The sequence below is a fragment of the Sceloporus occidentalis genome, unplaced genomic scaffold (genome assembly GCF_023333645.1).
Source record: "Sceloporus occidentalis isolate IW3139 unplaced genomic scaffold, rSceOcc1.0.p SCAF_1, whole genome shotgun sequence".
Taxonomy (NCBI): Eukaryota; Metazoa; Chordata; class Lepidosauria; order Squamata; family Phrynosomatidae; genus Sceloporus; species Sceloporus occidentalis.
In genome coordinates this window covers 36,500,438-36,524,092 of record NW_028316981.1, presented here as the reverse complement: position 1 = coordinate 36,524,092, position 23,655 = coordinate 36,500,438, and the positions used below count along the sequence as shown (strand labels likewise).

Here is a 23,655-nt window from a genome sequence, read left to right as displayed (position 1 = left end):
GTTTCCCCCACCCCTACAAAATTTGCAACCTCAGAAGGAGTTAACTAAATCAAGGGTTTACACAAGCTGTGCATTTTTGTGCACCTTGTTTGTAAGTAAAATCATGTTCCTGAAAACCTCTCAGAAGTATCATTAGATGCCTTTGCATCTATCTGAGTTGACATCTGAAGTGACGGATCCAGGAGCACCCCCCAAGCTGCAAACACAGTTCTTTAGGGGAAGTGTGACGCTGTCCAGGATCGGTTGACCTTTATACCTAGAGAAGGGCTGACCTTTTCTCCTCATCCCATATCTCATTTACATTATTCTTTCATTTAATCTTCTGTCAAGTGCTTTTTATGTGCCTAAGAGAAAGATGAACACATACATACATGAAGATATGAAAATGTCTCCTCCTCCACCCCCATGATCAACATGGCAGCAATCTCAATATGAAATACTGTCTTGCCTGGAAATTAAACAGCTGGTATTCACATTCTCCTTTGTGACAAACAAACAGCTGGAAAATTCTCTTCCGAAATATTCTCCGGACATGTAGCATCATCAAGCACTATTCATTAGATCTGGCATTATGAACATTATCTCCCATATGCCAGAGAATAACTTAGCTGTTTCCTACTCACCACTAAACAACATCCCAAATGTCTAATATGCTGGTGACAGATGTCTTGCTCCGATGGAAGAAAACATTCATACAGTACTTATCTTCTCAGTGGCATACAGAAAGGAGCATAAATGACAAGATTCCTTGCTAATGTTACCAGGAGATATGTACCTTACTGAGCAACAGATGGTATTCTTCCATAGTCCTTCCTAGTGGACAGTAGATGCATAATTCCAAAGTGAAGACATACCAAACGATTCACATTCAAATTGAGAATGTTACTATGAGAAATTCTATTTGTCTGTTTTGTGCAAACTATTTTGTGAGTGTTCTCTCTCCTCCCTGCTCTTGCCTTGCATCTCTCTCTCTCTTTATACTCATTGTGCTATATCAAAGGTAGGTAATTTGCAGATCCTGAACATCACAATTTAAAATATACTGTGATTTTGGGTTAGTTTTGTCTCCAGGTGTGTGAACACACAAAAAACCTCATCTCACCCCCCCCCCCCAAAAAAAAAGCACCTGTTGCCAATTTGAGAAGAACTTCCAAGGAAAATACAAGTATTTGGACTTGTTACAGGGGTGTGGGGATCTGGAGGGGAAATTAATTCTTGCCCCAAATACAGTTGGAAACATTTGCATTTCATATTTCCAAAAACACGTTTCCCCACAGTAGTACCCTACTTTGGAAGGCTGACTTGACTGGAACATTCTTGAATTTCAGAAGAGCATAGAAGACTTGCTGTCTACTTTATACCACTTATTTCTTTAATTAAGCATTTTTATGTCACCTTATATTCTGTTTATACTTCCAAGAGGTGTACATCCCTTAAATCAGGAATGGGCAACTGAAGTGATTCTGGGGGCCAATATTCATTGATGTTAGGTAGTGCAGAGGCCTCTGTTGTCTACTGAAAGCATCTGAGGTTCTCTATTGGAAAGTCTCCCCACCAAAATAGGGCCATCTGAGAAGTCTGGGGGTTAAGAGCTGCAGAAATTGCTAGGGAGAAGACATGTGGCCCCGGTACTGTCCACACTGCCTTGAATTGTGACATAAAAAGATCAAATCCAGCTTTTTGCTTAAACTAGTGTAGACTCAATGAATCAGTAAGTACTGGATAAGTCAACATGTAGGTAAATTTCAGTGACTGAATGGGTTTACTTTACCTGGGACTAACATTTGATTCAGTCTAATTAATCTACACCTAAATGCATTAATCCTTAAAAACAAACCCGGGTTAAAAATGCTCAGGTGAACAAAAATGTTTTATAGACATTCCACTTACCTCACATTTTGTCACCTGTGGTCAGTCCAAGCCCTACTGGGGTTGGACTCAGGGGTCAAGGGGAGGGCTCAGTCAGTTCCAAGGAGAGAATGATCCAGTGCTTGGTCCTGGATTGGTCTGGTGCCTAACATAGTTTCTCACCACAGCCCATGTACTTTTGTTCACTACAGCAAGTGAATGACCATTTTCTTCCTGTTCAGATGGGTATCCTTCTCTGCATTCATTTATATCAGCTGTGGCAAGTTCTGGATGGAGTACTTTGCGTAGTAGGAGAGAACCAGGTGAGAGTTACTTTAGCTTGACCCACATGGATGGTTGGCAGGGAGCTTTGAAATGGAAATTTGCCTTCCTGTAAGTGTCTTTTGATAACTGTCAAGCATCTTCTTCCTGCTCCAAATGGCTTCCTCTGACAGGCCCAGCTCACCTTATGTTCTCTCTAAGGAGAACATGATCTATTGGCAGAAGAAAGCTCAGATCTGCAGCTAAATAAGTTGGCCAGACAAGTAGCTTTATACTAATGGCATTATAATGATACTATAATGATACAACCACCTCAAATGCAGTGCGGATCTGTGATTTCACTAGTGTGGGCAATGCCTCTACTAGTGTAGATCACAGCTATTCCATCACGGTGTGTTCACGGTTGTAGCCAGTACATCACCTGTCAGTTGCCCTGTATGTAGGCTGATCCCTGACATTCAGACTGCTGCCAGAACCATACCTGAAGCCTTACCAGCTTGGTAGATCCTGCCAGACCTTGTGCTCTACTGACATAGCCTTCAAGACCTTGGGATCACTGAAGAAGCAGCAGAGTAGGACATTGTAAAGCAAAAGTAGCAGTGTGGTATTTTATTTAACTAAAAAGGATACTGTAATTCTGGAAAAGGTACAGGAAAGGGTAACTGATATGGCCAAGAGACTGGACCAACTGCCTTGCAAAGGAAGGGTACTGGGTTTAGGGCAAAAAAAAAAGTGAGTAAAGACTGTACTTGCATAACGGAGAGATGTGACACTTGAGGGTATTAAAAGCAGAACTTGGAAAAGTTACTTTTTGGACTAGAATTCCTAGAAATAGAATGGCTACTGGCTGAGTAATTCTGGGAACTGCAGTCAAAAAGGCCATCTTTCAAAGCATTGTTTAAAAAATATGTAAAGTTTTCCAATAGTCCAAATTATAGAATTGCCATTCTTTTAATATAATCTGTGAGTGCCATACTACACAGGTTAGTATGGCACAACTATGCATTTTTTTTCTTCTGAACATTTAGGATTACTTTTTTTAAATACTTTCATTTTCATCATAATCCAGAAGCAGGTCTTTTTTGTTATGTGCTTTCAGGTTGCTTCCAATTTACTGTGATCCCAAGGTGACCTTATCATGGGGTTTTCTTGGTTAGATTTGTTAAGAGGAGGTTTGCCTGTGTCTTTCTCTGAGGCTGTGGGAATGTGATTTGCCCAAGGTTATCAGTAGGTTTCTATGACTGGGTAGGGATTTGAATCCTGGTCTCCAGAGTCAATGTTCAAACCACTACATTCTTTCAAAATGGCCTCTATTTTATGACATTATAATGAGATTTCCTTAATGAAAAACATGGCAAACACTGGCCATAGAAAAGGAAAGCATCAGGACAAATAAAAACAAGTGAGAATTAATCACTCCATCCCTAGTGGCAATGAAAGTACGGTAAGCCATACATGGTCTGTTTTTCATGCTGAAACCAGAGAGCAGAGTTGTTCCCTCTTGTGTGTGACCCCCACCTGTCCCTTCTTCAGCTTACTCTGATGGGCTGATCTGAGCTTGTTTCCTTTCCCTCCCCTCTTTTTGGTGTGGCCCCAATTCCTCCCTTTCCTTGTCCTCTCCCTCAGCTGACTCAGCTATGCTACAACAATGAATGTGGGCAGTGCTGACCCCCCCCCCCCCCCACCTTTAGGATTTCCTTTTCTAACATCCTTTCTCACTGTTTGTGGAAATGTATGTTTTACGTTTCCAAAGGCCACCATTCACAGTAGGTCAAGCTATTATTAATGTCAATCCATCGCTTTACAGGACTGATCTGATTCCCCATTATTATTGTTGTTGTCATTTTTAAAATAGCATTTTAAGCTAATATTCTGGCGTACTAGTGAATCCACTTCTAAAAGAGCAAAATATGAAATTTAACCTTAACTTAAAATATGAAGCACCTAGACAGAGGCACTTCTGGTCATTTGAAAGACAGGTCTGGGAATAGGGATTCAGCTGGAAGTGGTTACATTCCCACTTAAGATACAGGTTCTCCATTTGTCTGTATCCCCTGATTCAGCTCTGAACCTGGATACCTAGCTTTGTGCAGTGGCCAGGAGTGCTTCTGCACACTTAAATCTAGTTCACCAGTAGTGTCCATTCCTGGAGATATCTGATCTGACTGTGGTGAAACATGCCTTGATTACATTGCTTTTGAATTACTGTAACATACTTTACATTATTCTAATGTGGATTATTATAATGCTCTTAACATTACAGTAACACGCCTGTGAAAAGTGCTCTGAAATCTCTCTTGGCCCAAAGAACTGCAGCTAGATTGTTAATTGGGGCTGGTTACAGGGTGCACACAACTCCTGTGTTGCAGCAGTTCCACTGGTTGTTTCTGTGTATAATTCAAAGTACTGATTATGATCTGTAAGACCTGGCATGATTCAAATGTAACTTGTTCTATATTAGCCTGTGCAAGGTCCAAAATCTGTGGAGAGGCCTGTCTCTTAGGGTGCATCTACACTGTAGAAATAATGCATTTTGACACCACTTTAAATGCTGTAGCTTCATCCTGTAGAATCCTGGGATTTATAGTTATAGTCTTTAGCAGTCTCTGCCAAAGAATTCAGGTGCCTCTCAGAACCCAAGGTTCTGAAAGATAAAGCTGTGGCCATTATAGTGGTGTCAAACAGCATTATTTCTACAGCGTAGATGTAGTCTCAGTCTAACTCCCCTTTCAGGCATATTTGATGGGCATAAGGGAGAGGGTCTTTTTGGTGGATGCTCTCAGACTTTGAAACTCCCTCCCTGTGGAGGCTAGGATGGCTCCCTTTTTTCTTCTTTCAACATGAAATTTCTTTCAAGCTTTTAGGAATTGTCAGCAATGGGCTTATAATGGTGTGCTGCCTTGTTGATTTTAAATTTTCTGTTATTAATGGATTGTTAAACGGTTTTAATTGTATAAATTGTTTAATTGCATTTTAAAGTAACTTTTATCTGTTTTACTTATATTTTTCATCTGTTTGGTTTTAATAGTTTGTCAGATATCATAGGGGAAATGGTGGGAGATAAATGAATGTATAAGCCAACAAGAGTAATATGCAATACTAGCTGCTATCTATTCCAAGTTTCATATGTCTTTAGCACCAGGGCAAAAATCAAAAGACCTGACACCGGGTGTCATTGTCCCTGCTCCACATTTTAGAAAAAGTAATAATTAAGAGGCTGGGCTTTCCTGCTATTCACATCTTTTTATTTGGTAATGGAAGGAAACCTAACCCTCTGTAAACTGTTTAGTTTTGAGAAATATGTTCTCTCTTCCTGCCTGCCCTACGGTATTAGGAAAATGATGACCAATTGTGGTGGTACACTGGTGCCATTCTTCGGCAATTCTTATAACCTGTCAACTCTTGTGTTTGAGTCTATATTTATTTTATTGCAGAGCACAACAATAATTATTTTTGTAGGGCCCAAGATTTGTTAAATTAATGTGGAAAGAATTTCAAGGCCCTTACCACAGATCTAGACAGATAAAATATGGATGTAATTAAGATACAGAATGCAAGATATTTGTCAAAGTAGAAAAATGTGAGGAAAGTGCAGGCTGCACTTTCAAAACTTAGCTCATTTGTGATAACCTGACAAACATTCATTATGCCAGGGATTCATTAATAACACAGAACATTAATTGTCTTTGTTATTCTTAAAACCATGTTGGTACATAAGTCATACTGTGGTACATGGAAGGTGTAAAATGTGGACATTTTTCCTAGCCATAATCTCAGTATATCACAGAAGCCTTAAGTTTAGAGAAATGAGAAAGTATTGGCTACTCTGTGGTTGGGCCAGGGAATGTTTGCTCACATTCCAATAGCTAAGGAGTTAAATGGCAATATGAAAGATGTAAGCTGTAGAGCCTGACTGTATCCTGTTGGTAGGAAGAAAACTGGCAGCACTTCAAGGTGGATAGCTTGATGGAGTACATAAGAATTGTATGAACAGATTGGGACAAGGAGCAGAAACATGGAGTGGATTTGAATGCATTGGAGTGCACTGTGAAAGGGAAAGATTTTGAAGATGTGGGCAAAAAGGCAGAAGGAAGACTATTAGGGGTAAAACTCAGGCCCAAGTCTTGTAGCATAGGAACTGAATCCAAATGATGGAGGCACAGCACAAACTCTGCATCTTTGTCTGTGAACCAAATAGTTTGGGTGGATAAATAGTTCCTTACCATACTGAGATTAAACACTACAAATTTACTCAAGGTGTCTGAGTCCCTCTGGAAAACAAATCACTTGAATGCTTCCTCTTAATGGAAAATTTTATGTAAGCACAATTTTAAATGAGCTGGCTATATAGCTCTTGGCATTCGTAATTGGAGACAGCATGTGTCAGGGTTGTAGAAAACTGCTTCTACTATTATTTCCTGTAGAAGAGGGGAAAAAGAAGACTACATTGCCCTGGATTGCCAAGCTGGCTTTTAAGCATAGTGTTTCTGTGAAAAAATAAACCTGATCCAAAATCAGCAAGAACAATATACTAATCATGTGGTCATGGGAGATGTGTTCAGATATTTATTGCCTATAATCCCGGTGGTTATATATAGGCTAAAGGCACATTAAGACTTTGAAAGAACTCTACAAAGGATTGTTACCCTAAATGTGTAGGACTTTTAGGCTCTCCACAAGCAATTGCAATCTATCTTTAATTATTTTGAGTAATACTCAACTTGGCTTTGTGAGAAAAGGGTAATGTATACAGAAGCACAAACCATATCGGTAATCACTGGTGGAGACTGCAGGCATGGGAAATGACATAAACCTTTATTAAAGTGAGTGTGAAGATGCACACACATAAAGATAATCCTTCAAATAATCTATATGCAGAACTAACTTTAAATGGAAAATGAAAGGGGATAGCTAGACATTAGAGTTGGATAAGGCAATAGCTACCTCTCTTGCACAGAGGAAGGTTCATGGAGAGGGTAGGCCAATGCCATCAGGCCTATCCTTAAAATACAGATCCCTCCATCTGTCCATCTGCCATGGTCCAGGCCTCAGAGGGAGAGAAGAATGCTGGACCTGATCCCCTTCCCCTCAACCATTCCCTTCTCCTTCTGTGTCATGTCTTCTTAGATTGTAAGCATGAAGGCAGGGAACTGCCTAATTAAATGATTTTATGTACAGTGCTGTGTAAATTTATAGCGCTATATAAATAAAGCTTAATAATAATAATAATAAAGCTGGGAAGTATGGAGACCAAAGTTATGAGGCTTGAGGATGCAGGTTATGGGAGGCAGAAGAAAACAGACAAAGAACTCAGACTGAGGCCTGAGGGCAACAATCACTGTACATGCAGAGGATGGGACAGAGTGACTGCAACAAAAAAAGGTACATTTTGGGATACCCTCAAAGCCAACCTCAATCCATAGAGGCTCTGTGAGAAACCAAAAGCATGATTGTTTTTCAATGGAAGTTAAAATGTTTTCCAAAGTGGAAACATTTCACCCAGAAAGGGACCCAAGGCAGCTTACAAGATAAAAACATCTAAAAACAAAACTTCAGTGTAAAATTTAAAACAATTAAAATCCTCTCTTTGAAACAATATAAAATTCACAATAAACATACCAAGTTAAAAATGTCACTAAAATACATACCCCATATAAATCACCTCTCTTGATAACACGTTAAAAAGCTTCCTTGAATAAAAATGTTTTTGCTTGCCAGCAGAAAGCAAGCAAACAGGAGGCCAGCCTAGCCCCTAGGAAGGACATTCCAGAGGGTGGGAGCAGCCACTGAGAAGGCTGATATCTGGAAGAAGAGAGGGATTGATTTTGATTGATGATGCTTCATGGCCTTTACAACAACTAGACAAGATCTGGGACCCTCAGGAATGAGAGGAAGGAAGGGTAGAAAAATGGAGAACCTATTATTATTATTATTATTATTATTATTATTATTATTAACCTTTATTTATAAAGCGCTGTAAATTTACACAGCGCTGTACATACAATCTTTTTAATTAGACAGTTCCCTGCCCTCAGGCTTACAATCTAAAAAGACATGACATAAAAGGAGAAGGGAAAGGTGGTGGGGCTAGTAGGCTAATACATATAAAGTACATAGCAATACAGGAAATGGTTTGATAAAACAGGCATCAAAAGAACATCAAATAGCAAGCGACAATTATGCAATGCCTGGGAACGCTTCTCTGAACAGGATGGTCTTCAACTCTGTTTTGAAGCTGGTTAAAGAAGTGATGGCCCTTGCTCGTGGGGGAAGAAGGTTCCAGGAGTGAGAGGCAGCAAGTGAAAAGGGGCGAATCCGAGATGGGGCAGAGGAAATCCTGGGCTGGGACAGCAGACCTTGACTACCAGAACGGGGGGCCCGAGTGGGATGGTGAGGAGGAAGAAGGTCTGATAAGTAAGGAGGGGCCAGCCCATGGAGGGCTTTAAACGTCGACAGCAGGAGCTTGTACTGAATACGGAAAGGGAGGGGGAGCCAGTGAAGGGATGCCAACACAGGAGAGATGTGGTCAGAGCGGTGGGCAGATGTGATAATGCGTGCAGCTGAATGCTGGACAGAGATTAAAGGACGGAGGTGAGAAAGAGGAAGCCCAGCCAGGAGGACGTTACAGTAATCAAGTCGTGAGACCACTAGGGCATGGACCAGGATCTTGGCAGTAGAGGCGGAGAGATATGGTTGGATTTTAGCAATATTGTACAAAAAGAATCTACAAGCCTTGGCTGTGGTCTGGATCTGAGGGATACACGACAGAGAAGAGTCAAAGATGAAACCAAGACTGCGGGCTTGCTGGACTGGTTGAATAGAAATGTTGTCCACAGAGACAGAAAAGGAGTGTTGAAGGGTGGGCTTAGGAGGAAAGACAAGAAGGTCCATCTTGGACATGTTGAGCTTCAAACGCCGATGGCGCATCCACTGCAAGACAGCTGTGAGACATGATGAAACTTGCTGTTCAAGCCTTGGAGAAAGGTCGGGGTGGAAAGATACAACTGGGTGTCATCGGCATACAGATGGTAGGAAAAACCAAAAGAGCTAATGAGTTTACCTAAGGACAGTGTGTAGAGAGAAAACAGAAGGGGACTCAGAACAGAGCCCTGGGGAACTCCAACAGATAAGGGGACAGGAGAAGTCTGACTGCCAGCAACCACTGCAAAAGATCTGCCAGACAAATAAGATCGAAACCAGTCAAGAACAGAGTCTGAGAACCCAAAAAAACCTTAAAAATATCCTGCTGGATCAGTTCAAAGGCCCGTCCAGTTCAACATTCTGCTTAAACATTGGTTAGCCAAATACCCACAAGAAGCCCACAAACTGGGCAGAAGGACAATATCACATTCCTATTCCATAGCACATGAAAATCTTCCAAATCATATTTTCTACTGATTTCTTTTCAAACCTTGTCATGAATATGGCTTGCTTTTAGTTGACTCATCCTTAGAGCCTTACTATGGAGATGAGTGTTCAGTTGTTCAGTGCAAGCTGAGTCATTTTCTCTTCCATTGTCAAATGGCCTAGATTATGCTGAGGTCTGATTTCTAGATGTTTGATGCACATCAGAGTGGCATTTCTGCCAGTTCTAATCTGCTCTAATAAACAGTGTCTATTGATTCTCTGCCTCGCCAAATCTTAGATCATTGTTGACTTTCTTTTGTCTTAGCCTGCCAAACATTAATTGTGCCAGTACTTCATTAATTAAAAAAAGGAACCTTCATTGCTTTTATTATTCTTAAAAAACCTCTTGGTTCATAATATGATAGGCTTTACAAACACCATTTGGGAGATGTTAAATGTGGTCCTATTCCGGTATTCAAATTCCACTGTCAGTTTATAGTTTCCTGTAATCAAAATGCATAACTATAACTTTTCTCTGAGTCACAGCATATTCTGGTCTTAATTATAGAAACAACAAAGGTCTTGTGGCACCTTAAACACTGACACATCTCTTCTGGCTCAGGCTTTGAGGACCAGATGCATGAAATGTTATCCTTAGATGGCAGATAAAAATACACACCACAGAGAGCAAAAATAGTGAACAGTGGTGTATATGTGTTTATTCATTTCCAAGGCCATCCTACTGTTAGAAAAAATTAGACAGAGCTACTTGAAGAAGTCGGTTTGGGATGTCAAAAAAAGGTAGCAAATTGTTAGTTCTCTTTTTATGTTGTTGTATTATTGTATTACACAGTTATTATCCCAGATCAAGGAAGAGTAGAGATGTTTGAGAGATTTTCTGCCTCATGTACAAAATTATGTGCTGGTTTCAAGTACCCCATACCTTCAGCTGAGTATATGAAGGAGACATCACTTACTGCTTCTCTACAGGCAGCAAAGTATCTGAGCTTGGACATAGCCCTTTGGACTATGCCTCCCATTTGAGGATTGCTTCATGCATTTGATGAATTTGGCTCTAAAAAGGCCACAATAAATCTCTGCTGCTTTCAGATGCCATTTAGTTGTGTATACTGCAGGAGACTAACATAACTATCTCTCTAACAGTTGCTCCAAATGTCAAGAATTTTTTTTTTTAAGCCTTGGTTTAGCTGAGCCTATTTCCTGAATGACATTCTCCAAACCATTGTGTTGATAGATGGACTGACAATTGCTGCGTACTGGCCATGCTGGCTGGGGGATTCTGGGAGCTGTAATCCAAAAAGGGATATTTCCAAACTCTGCTGCTAGGAGTATGTAACCTGGGAGCTTGTCTTCTTTTTGTCTGTAGAGAACATCCTGCTTGTCTCTCTCATCTATGGAACAATACAGTTTATTCATGCATATGCCTGATGGCTATGTGATTAACAGTTTCAGAAGAACCTCCTCTCCTTCAGCAAGAGACCCATCACAGAGAGCAAAGACAGCTTAGCCTTGCCATGGTTGGTGCTGGGTGGAGTTTTCCCGGGGGTTAAAAACTTTGAGGAAGCATGCTATAGGTTAATGCTCTGGAACAAGATATAGCTTTGAACTCTCATAAAGATAAACAAAATGCCATAAAATAGGTGTGAGATGACTATCTCAGCTTCCCAGTAGGGAGCTGTTCTCTGCAACTGTTTGGATCACTTGCATTTCTGTTCCCAGTTTCCACAGATTTAATGAAGCTGTAAAATAATAATAATTGCCGACTCAGGATAGCTCTTGGGCTCCAATCATTTTATTTCAGCCATGAAAACAATTCATGCAGATATAATTACCTGGCTTCTCTCCTTTCCCTTTTATATTTTAAGCATCTCCCAAATGCCAAGGACACCTCCTGCTGTCTCAGATGTTCCCTGCTGGGCACAAAGGACCCCTGGTAGGACCATCTCCTGTTGCCAAGCCCTTTGAGGTTATTTCACAGTGACTTATCAGAGGGATCATCAGAGAAACCTTAATCAGAAGTTAGCTGGAGGCAATTGGAGAGGATTAGAAAATTAACAGCAACCTGCTAAACCTAACCAGTTCAAAGTGCAAATACAGTTTGAATTTCATTTGTTTATGGCCCTAAATGTGGGAAGGAACATTTCCAAACTCTGTGGCTAGGAATATGTAACCTAGGAGCATGTCTCCTTTTTGTCTGTAGAGAGCATCTTGCTTGTCTCTGTTATCTCTGGGACAAAACAGTCTAGCCATACGTATACCTGCTGACAAAGTGGCAAGGCCGGTAGATTTCCAGATTTGCTGGTGTTACTCAAAATGCTGGGGTCCCAGGAGGACACCCACAAAAAAACAAAAAATTAATACAGGCATTTTAAAAGCTCAGTTGAAAGCATATCTTGTGTGGAACAACAGTCAGCCTTTGTGTAATGGTTCCAAACCACACAGAACTCTAGAGGCAATTCCAAATAAGGTTTCTTAGTTTTATTAGTAAAATAATCAACACATGCACACACACATACAGAGAGAGAGTGTGTGTGTGTGTCTCATGTACACACACAAGAACTAACAAAGCAAAGTTGGGAGAAATAGAATCATAGAATCATAGAATCGTAGAGTTGGAAGAGACCACTAGGGCCATCCAGTCCAACCCCCTGCCATGCAGGAAATCCAAATCAAAGCATCCCTGACAGATGGCCATCCAGCCTCTGTTTAAAGACCTCCAAGGAAGGAGACTCTATCACCCTCCGAGGGAGTGCGTTCCACTGTCGAACAGCCCTTACTGTCAGGAAATTCCTCATAATGTTGAGTTGGAATCTCTTTTCCTGTAGCTTGCATCCATTGTTCTGGGTTCTGTTCTCTGAAGCAGAAGAAAACAAGCTTGTTCCCTCCTCAATATGACATCCCTTCAAATATTTAAACAGGGCTATCATATCACCTCTTAACCTTCTTTTCTCCAGGCTAAACATCCCCAGCTCCCTAAGTCGTTCCTCATAGGGCATGGTTTCCAGACCCTTCACCATTTTTGTCGCCCTCCTTTGGACACGCTCCAGTTTCTCAATGTCCTTTCTGAATAGTGACTTTGAAGGTTGCTAAGAGGCAATAGTACCTTTCCTGAAGCATAGTTCCAATCTGGGGGTGTGCCAAATACAAGAGAAGACTGAGAAAATGTTCTGGCATCAATATCCCAAACAAAGGAAAACTCCTTCCACAGAGGAGCTACCTTTTGTTCGTATTTGTACGGCTACCTCAGGTCAGAAACGTATCATCGCCCTCCATTGAGAATAGATTATGCTGAGGTCAGTCTTGTGTAACCTCATTGTGGTGGATGCCCTTGCTAGAGCCAACCAGTTTTCCAAATATGGTCTGGCTTGGTTTTATGCAGTGGGGGTGCCTCTTAGGCTGCCCACCTCAGCATCCATTTTTATATGAAACTGATATCAAATATGAAAGGAGTGTGGTCTTACCCTGGAGTAACACTGGCCTGTATCCTGCCAGAGTGGAGTAGTGCTTTGAGCATTGGATTATGGCCTGGAACCAGAGTTCAAATACCCGCTTGGCCATGGAAACCCACTGGGTGACCGTGGGGAAGTCACCCTCTCTCAGCCTCAGAGGAAGGCACTTGCAAAAAAAAACCTTGAATGAATCTTGCCAAGAAAACCTCACAATAGCTTTAGGGTTGTCATAAGTCAGAAACAATTTGAAGGCACACAACAATAAGCTGGCATGGATGGAGCGGGAGGACTGATCTAACTTTAATTGCATATTTGTGAAATAATAATAATAATAATAATAATAATAATAATAATTTACCTGCCTCTCCCTACAGATCAAGCCAGGGAATGCAACGCATCACATCAGAACAATTAAAAGAGCATATAGAACCACCACGTATTAAAATCCATCAATAAATAATTTTAAAACAATCTGGATAGACCTGCCAGAACAAACTAGCCTTTACTGCCGATATCAGCTCAGACAGCATCTTGAGCTGACAGATCTCTTCCAGTAAGTCATTCCACAATCTGGAAGAAGACACACATTAGCCATATTTGTTTGAACTTACTTCTTTATTCAAAATATTAAACTTATTAAGAATTCCAGCTTCATACATTTTTAAATATTATATATATTCCTGACATCTTTCCCCAGAGCTTTGCTGTTGATCCCTCAAAATTACACTAATTTCCATTGGAAGAAAAGGTACTTTATACCCTGTCTGCCTGTTTTTTTTACCCTGTCTTGCTTCCTACTATATCAGGGTATGCAAAGTGAAGCCTGTGGGCTACATGCCTGTTTGTTGTTTTTTTTAAAAAACAAACCATTCCTCCCCCCCACCAACAAAATTGCCACCAAATACTGTCTGGGGCCATGGGCGCATTTTTGCCATGGCCCTGGATTGCTCCTATGGCATTTTAAGCTCAGGAGAGGCTTCTTTAAAAAAGTAATCATGGGGCTCATTCCCACTACAAAATAACCCAGTGCAGAAACTGGGTTATTTTGTGATCCAGTCTCTCCAGGTCTGTTTACTCTGATTTTACTCCCCTTTGTGATTCATACTTGAGATGAGGGGAGGGAGAGGAAAAATGGCTGCCATAGAGAGAGGGGGAGGGAAGGGGAAAAAAAAGGCAAACTCCTTCTGAATAAACCTTGCCAAGAAAACCCCACGGCAGACTTGAAGGTACACAACAACATTAACAACAATAATAGAGGAGGGGTGGTGGCATGGTGGGAAGGCTTGGGCCCCTGTGGCTCCTCCTTCACCTCCTACAAATGGGCTGCTCTCTGGTGCACCCCTCACCTTTTTGTCTATGGCAGCGGCAGCGGCAGTGCTCTGTTTCCCTCTCCTCCTCCTTGTCCTGACCCACTCTCAGCTGCCTCAACCGGAGAGCCCGACCAGAGTGCTCCCCAAAGGTGAGTTCCCAGGCCCCGATCCAGGTCTCTCTAGGGCCCAGCGCCGAACCATCCTCAGCAGCCTCAATGGGGGGGGGGGGCTGGCCAAAGCACTGCTGGGTCCTCCTCCACCTTCTCCTCCTCTTCATCCCCTTCAACTGAGAAAGTGTGACATTCCCAGGGGCACCCAGTGGGTTTCCATGACCCAGCTGGGAAAAGCAGAGGAAGGAAGAGAAGGTGAAGCCACACTCTAAGGACTCTGGTGAGACTCCCAAATTGCCTTGGCTCTCTCTCCAAGGAGGAAAGGCTCTCAATTCCCTCCTTGCCAAGGGAAGGAAGGGAAGAAGGACTGCCCTGCCTGTCAGCCTTGGCTGAGCCCAAAGGGAATGCCGTAGGAGCCACCCAAGACAGTGCCCGCAAGAATGGCGCTAGAGCACTGGGGCTGGCTGAGAGAAGCTGGCAAGAGCTGGCACACACACACCCAATATGAATCCGACCCATTGTTCCCACTTTTTGAACACAGTTCGGATTTGGATCTTTTCAAAAGAACTGCCCAAAAACTAATGTCAGGAAAGAGCGGTTCTTTTGTGTTTGCCTCACTTCATTTCGGTTGATATCAAGCGCAGTAGGATTTGAACCAGTTTCAAGTGGGAACGGCGAACACATAACCCAATCAGTAATTCACTTTAAACTCTAGCGGGAACGAGCCCATGAAGTGACTTCCCAGGACTTCCTGTTGGGGGGAGGCCTCTCCTGGGCCTAAAATGTCTAAAAACATGGCAAAAAAATACCCCACACTACCTAGGGGCATTTGGGGGCAAAAATAGGTTTTTTTAAAAGGTCTCCTGGGGTGAAATATTCCCTCCTTCAGCTTCTGACAGTTTCCCACCCAATTTTGAATGTCAAGGCAATAAAAATAAAAAGTCTCAAGATATCTGCATTTCTTTCCATCCTGTACTGTCTTGTTCTTCACTTCAGGCAGCGAAATATCTTGGAGTAGCCTTAAGAACCATCCTACTTTCCTAGTAACTAGGCACAAAGAAGGCATGATCAGACGGACAGAGAAAGGGTTCTTTTTATTCATCATTAGTTATTTATTTTCTCCATTGGCATCTTGCCTTTTTCTCAGAATTGTGATTCAGTAGAGCTTACAAAACTGGAAACAGATATAGATATAGTTTTTTGTGGGTTTTTCGGGCTATGTGGCCATGTTCTAGGAGATTTTCTTCCGGATGTTTCGCCAGCATCTGTGGCTGGCATCTTCAGAGAATGCTTGCCTGGAAAGGAGTTTTTATATATACACACACACACACACACACACACACACACACACACACACACTTTGTGAGCCTGGGAATGTAGGAGTGATTTGCATGTGTATTGTTCTGTTGCTGATGGCAGGCCTCAGGCTGGGAGGCTAATGCAAAAGAGGATTAGTGTCTGCTAATTGGTGATCATTATCTGCTGGGAAAGCCCCTGACTCTGAATGGTTTCCCATTTGCATTTGCTGAGTCCTCATTTTGCTATCCTTCAGGACTGGTAGCCAAATTTTGTTCACTTTAGGGGTTTCTTCTTTCCGGTTGAAATTATTCAGATGTTTGTGGATTTCAATGGCTCCCAGCCTGAAGCCTGCCATCAGCAACAGAACAATATACATGCAAATCACTCCTGCATTCCCAGGCTCACACAGTGTGTGTGTGTGTGTGTGTGTGTGTGTGTGTGTGTGTGTGTATACACACACACTTTCCAGGCAAGCATTCTCTGAAGATGCCAGCCACGGATGCTGGCGAAACGTCAGGAAGAAAATTTCCTAGAACATGGCCACATAGCCCAAAAAACCCACAAAAAACTATGGATGCCGGCCATGAAAGCCTTCGACTTCAGATATAGGTATATTAACATATAGGCAAAAACATACAAAGAGTGATTGCATTATATTTTTAAGAGTTATTTGTGTGAGAGGCAGAGTGGTGTGGTGATTTCAATGAAACAGATCCCCTGTGAATTGGAAGGGATGACTGTATGGCATTTTTGAACTTGTACTTCAGAACCTCCCAGCCAGTATGGCCACTGGTCAAGGCTTTGGAGACTCTGGGAGTTGACTTTTTTAAAAAAGTTACTTTTTCATGTTATTTAAGAAATCTTTGTTCTTTGGAAAAGTTTCCCCTAGTATTTTAATTCTAACAAAGCTGAACTTGATTTTCAAGTATAGGATCATGCATTCTTGCATCTGGTAGTTAAATTAATAAGCATCACACTTCAGGAAACCTACATTAAATACAGACAGGATCATTCTGTTGCCAGAGGCATCCACAATATTGGACTCTACTTTTATAAACCACATTAATCACTTTATTCCAAAAAGGTATTTTATAAATGTAGAAGATTTCCCATGTGTGCAAGCATTTAAATTTCTAGTCACACATGCCGTAGAGCCCCTGGTTGTCAATGAACTCATGCTGCCTGTGTTACTGTAGCTGAGCCAGTTGTACTTATGACTGCCAAGTATTAAGATTAGCCTGTGTTGGCTTTCAAGTTGAAAACATCAGTGTGGAAATTAAATTTTAGTTTTCCCTTTTAAAATTGAAATAGATCTTTGTTGGCCCCAGAAGTAAAAGGGGAGGGGGAGCAGTAATTGAAATTATACTTCCCTCATTTGTCTTACATATTTATATTTCAGCTGGAAAATGATTTGGCTGTTATGTACAGATGTCATAATGTGTGTGTTCTCCCAGCTAGTTAGTTCTTTTTCTGAGAAGGCCTGTTGTCACAGTGCAGATGTTCATCTTCATTCTTACTGAAATTCAGGAAGCAAGAACATGGTTGAAACCAATAAATGTTGAAATAATCTTTGGAATTGGAAGAGTTCCATTGTTGGAATAATTGCTGTTCTATCTTCCAAGATCACAAAGATTCTTAAAAGCCAAGGGTGCAAAAAAGTTTTTGTTCAGTATCTACAGATACTATGGTGGGACAAGATCCTTATTCAGTTCCAGCAGAGCAGAAAGCCCCACTGATGTAGTTATTTTATAACCCTTGCCATACACTGCCTCTACTTAGAACCAACCTTGTTTCTACAATGCCTGGCTTTGAGGTGGTCATTAAAGCCTAAGCACTAGGGGAGAAGGTGACTTTGGAAAGTGGGAAGATGGCTTAGTATATAGGAGCCAAAGTGCTAGAAATAGGAGCCAGTGTGCTTCCCATAGTGCCTTAGCTCCAAGAACTTTTTCTTCAGGCACTGAAGAAATGGCCAATTCTATATAGACCTCACCTCTGGTGGAAAGTGTATTCTGTGCATCTGGTGGGGATATTTGCATGCTGTGTGCCAAAGTCATCTGAATCTTAATGCATTAATGAATTCCATGAAAGTTTTTGTGGCTTTAGAATATAATTGGGAAAGCACTCTCATTTTATCGTTTCTAGTGTGAAGTTTTAGATGGTCACTGAATTTAAGTAAACATCTTTGGGAGATTATAAGATTGGTTTGCCAGCTTTTGTTTCACCAGTATTTTCTAACAGAGATAATCTCAAATGTGCATAAATCTGACCTTTGCCAGTGATGCAGTCTTTTTAAAGAGACATTTTATTAATTTAATAAATCTTCCTATTATACTGTATACTGACAGTGAGATAGGTATCATCCGTAGCAACGAGGTTCAAATGTACCAGTAAGTCATTGGCTATATGTCCATGCTTACTGTTTTACTAAATACAGATTCAGTTAAAGGTATAGGAACTTTTTCCAGTTTTCAGTCTGGCATCCCTAGTTATGACCTACTGTTATCATCTGTATTGTAGTTTCCACAGCTCTTTCTTTTATCTTCATGTTAAGCCTTAGTTTGTCTGCTCTGTTGCTCTGTTGAGAGGATTTTTTCAAGCCAGCAGCTCCAGTCTATACATAAGAATTGATAGTGTATGTCCAAGGGGATCCCTATAGTGTCTCCATCCCTCTGCCAATCCAATGAAAATTTGGCATAGAAAATGACAATTTGCACAAGATGTGTGTGTGTGTGTAGACAGCTTGTCTTAGTTTCAACTTCTGCCAGCAAATTGCCTATAAAACTAAGAGGTACTGTTTTCTGGCACCAACAATGTAATTCTCAGAAGGACTGGCCTTGGCTAATTTTATACCAACTGAGGCAAGCCTGGGAGTCTCTTGTGGGCTATTATTTCACCATTGTTTATTTACTGTGGTCCACATGGTGAAAGGCTCAGGCTTTGTGAGTCTCTTCTGTTTTTCTCATGTTGTGCATGCATATTAATAGGATTACAGTTAGTTTAGTGGAGAATTAAAGCCACAGTCCCTTTTAACTAGTAAGACAACATTCATCTCCGAAGTGTTGTATAATAACTGAAATACAAGATGGGCAAGAAGCATTCAGTGACGTATTATCTGAGGGTTGTCTTCTAGGAACAGAGGCAGAAAAAGATGACAGGATGGCTTTTATTTTCATAGGGTTTCAAAGTTGTATGCTGTTTCCTATGCCTTTACTTAATATCTCCTGTGTGAGACTAGCAAGAGTTATCTCTTTGAGAAATGAGGAAGAGATGCCAGAGGTAGTTTACGTGGTGTGTTCATACTCTGTGCCTTTGAACTTGGTACGTTTTCCTAGTATTGAGTGTGTGTATTGGAAGGAACAGAGTATTGAATTACTTGGAAGGAATTGTTTGTGCTGTCTCTCTTTTTTCTCCTTTCCCCCTTCCCTCCCTCCCTCTCTCCCAGTCCCAGAGTATTCAGATGAAGTAGTCGTGAAAGGCGTGCACACTGCAAAAATGGGTTAAACGTTTAATTAGAATCCATAGTGGTAGCTACTGAAGCTTAACAGAGATTTATATAAGCTGTTAAGAAGGACACAAGGCTGCTGTGTGCGCTTCTAGTCAGGCTGAGCCAGTGCAGCCGCTGGCCGGACTTCAAGCAACGCCAAGGCATGTCTGGGAGTCTGCCCAGGAAACAGAAGAGTGAAAGAGGAGTTTGTGTCAAGCTTGACCCTGGCCTCTTGCAAGCAACACCTCTCCCCTTTTCTGTGCCATATTAAATGAGTCTGCTATAGCAGGAGTGCTCTGTGTGTGCATGGGCGTGCATGCACGCAGGCCTGTGGTTTGTTGTTGTTGGGACTTTTTTTCTTTTTAAAAAAAGGTGGACTGACAGACTGGAGGCAGGGCAAAGTGTGTGCCTTGCCAGGCTAACACTCTGAAAGAGGACATCATGGCTTCGGTGTTCATGTGTGGAGTTGAAGACTTCCTTTTCAGCGGGAGTCGCTTTGTTTGGAACGTGACTGTCTCAACGCTGAGGAGGTGGTACACGGAAAGAGTGAGGGGATGCCACCAAGCGCTGAGAGCCTGGTGTGGGATAAGGGACATTTATCAGGTAAAAAAAACAACAACAACTTTGGGCTTTTTCTTTTTCCTTTTTCCTTTTTTTTCCTTTTGGAGGGAGAAAGCAAAAGAAAAGTCCATCTGTAACTTAAGTCTGACTTCCTCACCTGTCGGATGTTCTTGAATGAAATGCAAAATTCCCAGACAAAGTTATTTCTGTGTCCAATATAATGTAGTCTTTGGATTTATGTCTTCATAGTATCTTGTGTGAAAGTCTTTCTCTTTCACACAACTTTAATCATTTTGACACGTGTGCTCGTGTGTGTGTGTGTGTGTGTGTGTGTGTGTGTGTGTGTGAAGACTACGCTGTACAGAAATCTTTGCTGGGCAAAATGCCTTCCAATGTTGTTGGAAACCATTACTTGGGATTGATTGCCCTTTTCCATGCTGATTCCTTTCCAAAGACAGTAGTCCATAGCAGCAGCCTGCTTTTAAAACTATTGGGGTTAATTCAGTGTCTATCAAGTAAACAGAGCACGAAGAATTGTGAAGAGGGGAGAAACTTATTATATTCCCCTTCATAGTCTCTTTTTCTGCATTTTTATTATGTTCTCTTGAAGATAAATCACTTTAGCATGTCCTATACATTTCTAATTGTGTGCTGAATGAAGAGGGAGAGGGGTAAACAGTGAATATTGGAAATATCCCTCCTGTTAATTCCTTCCCCATCCTGTTATTCCTTTGTAGTACTTAGACAGACAGCAAAAATGTAGCAATATCATTTTTAATGCCACAAAGAATGCCATTTAATGGTAGGTTTTTAAATAAGTTGTCTTTTGTTTGGTTTTAAAGACAGTTATAAGTTTCTGCTGCTCCCCAATTGCTCCACATAAGTTCACCATGAAAAGCTGTCCCAGGCCTCAGAAGATATTGGAGGTGGGGGTGGGGGTGAAATATTTAAACTGCTATTGATTTGTATGTGTGCAATGTTGTTTGAAAAGGGAATGTTTAGATGGTTATAGAGCAAGTATGCCTTAACTTGCTGTGCTCTGATGTATAGCCAGTGGTGGATGTGCACTGTGATTTTTCATTCACTTTATAGAGGTTTCTAATGTACTTGAATTTCAAAGTATCAACACTGCACCATTATAGCAGTCTGATACCACTGTAACTGCCATGACTCTATCCAATAGAATCTCAGAATTTGTTCTTTGGTAATTCATTCAGAATTGTAATGCACTGTAGAGGGAACTCTACAGTAGTTCAGGAGAGTGGGCAATACAGTAGGCCCTTGATATCAGCTGGGGTTTGGTTCCAGGACCCTCAAATCCTATCATGTACAATGTCCCAGTAAAATGGTGTTCCTTATATGAAATGGCAAAATCGAGGCTTGCTTTTTGTAACACACACACACACACACACACACACACACATAGAATCATAGAATCGTAGAGTTGGAAGAGACCCCAAGGGCCATCAAGTCCAATGCCGTTCATGCAGGAGCTGTCAATCAAAGCATACCCAACAGATGGCCATCCAGCCTCTGTTTAAAGACCTCTAAGGAAAGAGACTCCACTACACTCTCTGAGGGAGTGTGTTCCACTGTTGAACAGCCCTTACTGTCAGGAAGTTCCTCCTAATGTTGAGGTGGAATCTCTTTTCCTGCAGCTTGCATCCATTGTTCCAGGTCCTGTTTTCTGGAGCAGCAGAAAACAAGCTTGCTCCCTCCTCAGTATGACACCCCTTCAAATATTTAAACAAGGCTATCATATCACCCCTTAACTTTCTCTTCTCCAGACTAAACATCCCCAGCTTCCTAAGTCATTCCTCATAGGGCATGGTATCCAGACCCTTCACCATTTTAGTCGCCCTCCTTTGGACAGTTTCTCAACATCCATTTTGAATTGTGATGCCCAGAACTGGACACAATATTCCAAGTGGGGCCTGACCAAAGCAAAATACAGTTGCATTATTACTTCTCTTAATCTAGACACTGTGCTTTTATTGATGCAGCCTAAAATTGCATTGGCCTTTTTAGCTGCCGCATCACACTGTTGACTCATGGTCAACTTATGATCTACTTGAACTCCTAGATCCTTTTCACATGTAGTCTCATTCAGCTAGGTATCCCCCATCCTATATCTATGCATTTCTTTTTTCCACCCTAAGTGCAGTACCTTACATTTCTCCTTGTTGAATATATACTGAATATTTTCATTCTGTGGATGATTGAATTAATGGATAAAAAAATCAGTGGATATGGAGGGCTGACTGTAATACCTCACCAACCCCAAATTGCAAGATTTCCTCAGGATGAATCAATGACAGTTAAAATGGCATACTGTTTTCACTGTGCAGTGTTGGAATACAGTACTGTCAGTCCAATAAGGGATTCAAGGGAGAGACTCTGATCCTTATCTTACATTAATTGTGTTCCTCTTGACCATTCAAGAACTGAGTAGAGTATGCAAGGAAGGGGGAGTGCGCTAGCTGTACCCTAGACCTCATGCACTCTCCGCATTTGGTAGATGATTTCCTGAGGATGAGAACCTCCTCTTCTGTATTCTGAATGTTGCAAAAAAAAAAAAAATACTCCCCCCACACACTACGTTTAGGTTGGGGCCTCCTCTTCAGAAAGTCAACCTCCATGAGAGGAGTGTGATGGAAATACTGAAGGAGGGGATAGGGTTAGCATGCTCCCCACTGGCAGCCCGTAGCTTTTCCCCTCAGGCCTTGGCCTGCCAGTGATACTGCTCCTCTTTCTATGGCCTAAAATGCATGGGTCAAATAAAGCAGCTTCCAGCCACTTTGAAGGAATGGCATTTAGATGATATATGTCCCCAAAGCATTTGGAAGCCATCCCAAGGGCACGCTCCAGTCCAAATGACCTGCATGGCTTGGGACTGCAGGTGGCAGTTCCCTTTAAGAGCTGGCTATGCAATCACCACAGTCCTGGCTCACTTGTGGCTGGAGCGGCTAGAAGCCACTCTTTAATGGCCATCTGCTTCACCTCTATGTTGACTCTGTGTGCTTCTTCAGTGGTTAAATAAGGACTTTTAGCTCTAAGGAGTTATTGTTATATATAGGAGTAAACATAGCACAACTTAACATCTAAGAAATAATGCATCATTAGATGTTACTTTATGAACATAGATCATCGTATATTTGGGCTAGACTATCAGAGTAATGCAAAGGGATGCCCATTGTAGTTGATGATTATTCCAAAGCATTTTTGAGTGTTTCATGATGTAGCCAACTCATTTAATCTCACAACAGTCTAATTAATGTAAAAGGTAATGTCCTAGACCTCTAAATGAAATTCAATTTGTTGAATATCTGAAGCCATAGCATATTACTTTACACTCTTCTACCAGTGAAACTGTACTGCCTGTGTGTAGTTTCTTTCCAGCTATTCTTTGTTGTAGCTATTGAAAGAGGAGAAACAGTAAAGTATCAGAAAAGTGTTTCTGTGACACAGTGAAGATTTACATCTGCTTCCTACCATCCTGCCTACCTAAAAGTACAAAATGACACCCTGTTTTGTACTGGACTGCTGCTCAGGTTAGGAAGAATAGCCAGACTTTATTCAGTTTCAGCAGTTTCACTGAGGGAAAGACATATACAGAAGCTCTCTTTCAAAAGGGTTGGAGAAACAGCCATTTCAGTTGTAATTGAGGATGATTAGTTGATGGAATGAGTCATTGCATGTACAAAAAGTTTTTTTCTGTACAAACCCATTTGATGGGCCCCGCCAATGGTTCAAATGACTGGACACAGTTGTTGAGCTCACAGTTTGTAGTTTCTTGTGCTTCTAGTCTCTTGATTCATTCTCTGCTTGTTGACTCTGGCAGCTTCTTGGGCACACTCTGGTTCCTGGTGTGATACTATAGTCATGCTTATTCATGCCTCCCTTCCATGAAATCATGACATAGGCATATTGCTCCTTAAGCCTTT

At 41.4% G+C, this 23,655-nt stretch overlaps 1 protein-coding gene across 2 annotated transcripts in view; it reads left to right on the top strand.

The window, feature by feature from the left end:
- Nucleotides 1–23,655, top strand: part of FRMD4B (FERM domain containing 4B) — a 286,248-nt gene that overhangs the window by 84,384 nt on the left and 178,209 nt on the right. Inside the window, exon 1 of one of the 2 annotated variants that reach the window (XM_089519389.1) lies at nt 19,466–19,753. The exons of the other annotated variant lie outside the window; for it this stretch is intronic. Within the exon in view, the coding sequence (XP_089375515.1) occupies nt 19,592–19,753 (162 nt within the window). The 5' untranslated portion in view covers nt 19,466–19,591. Of the gene's footprint in view, nt 1–19,465; nt 19,754–23,655 lie in introns of those variants that run through there. 2 annotated transcript variants of the gene reach the window in all.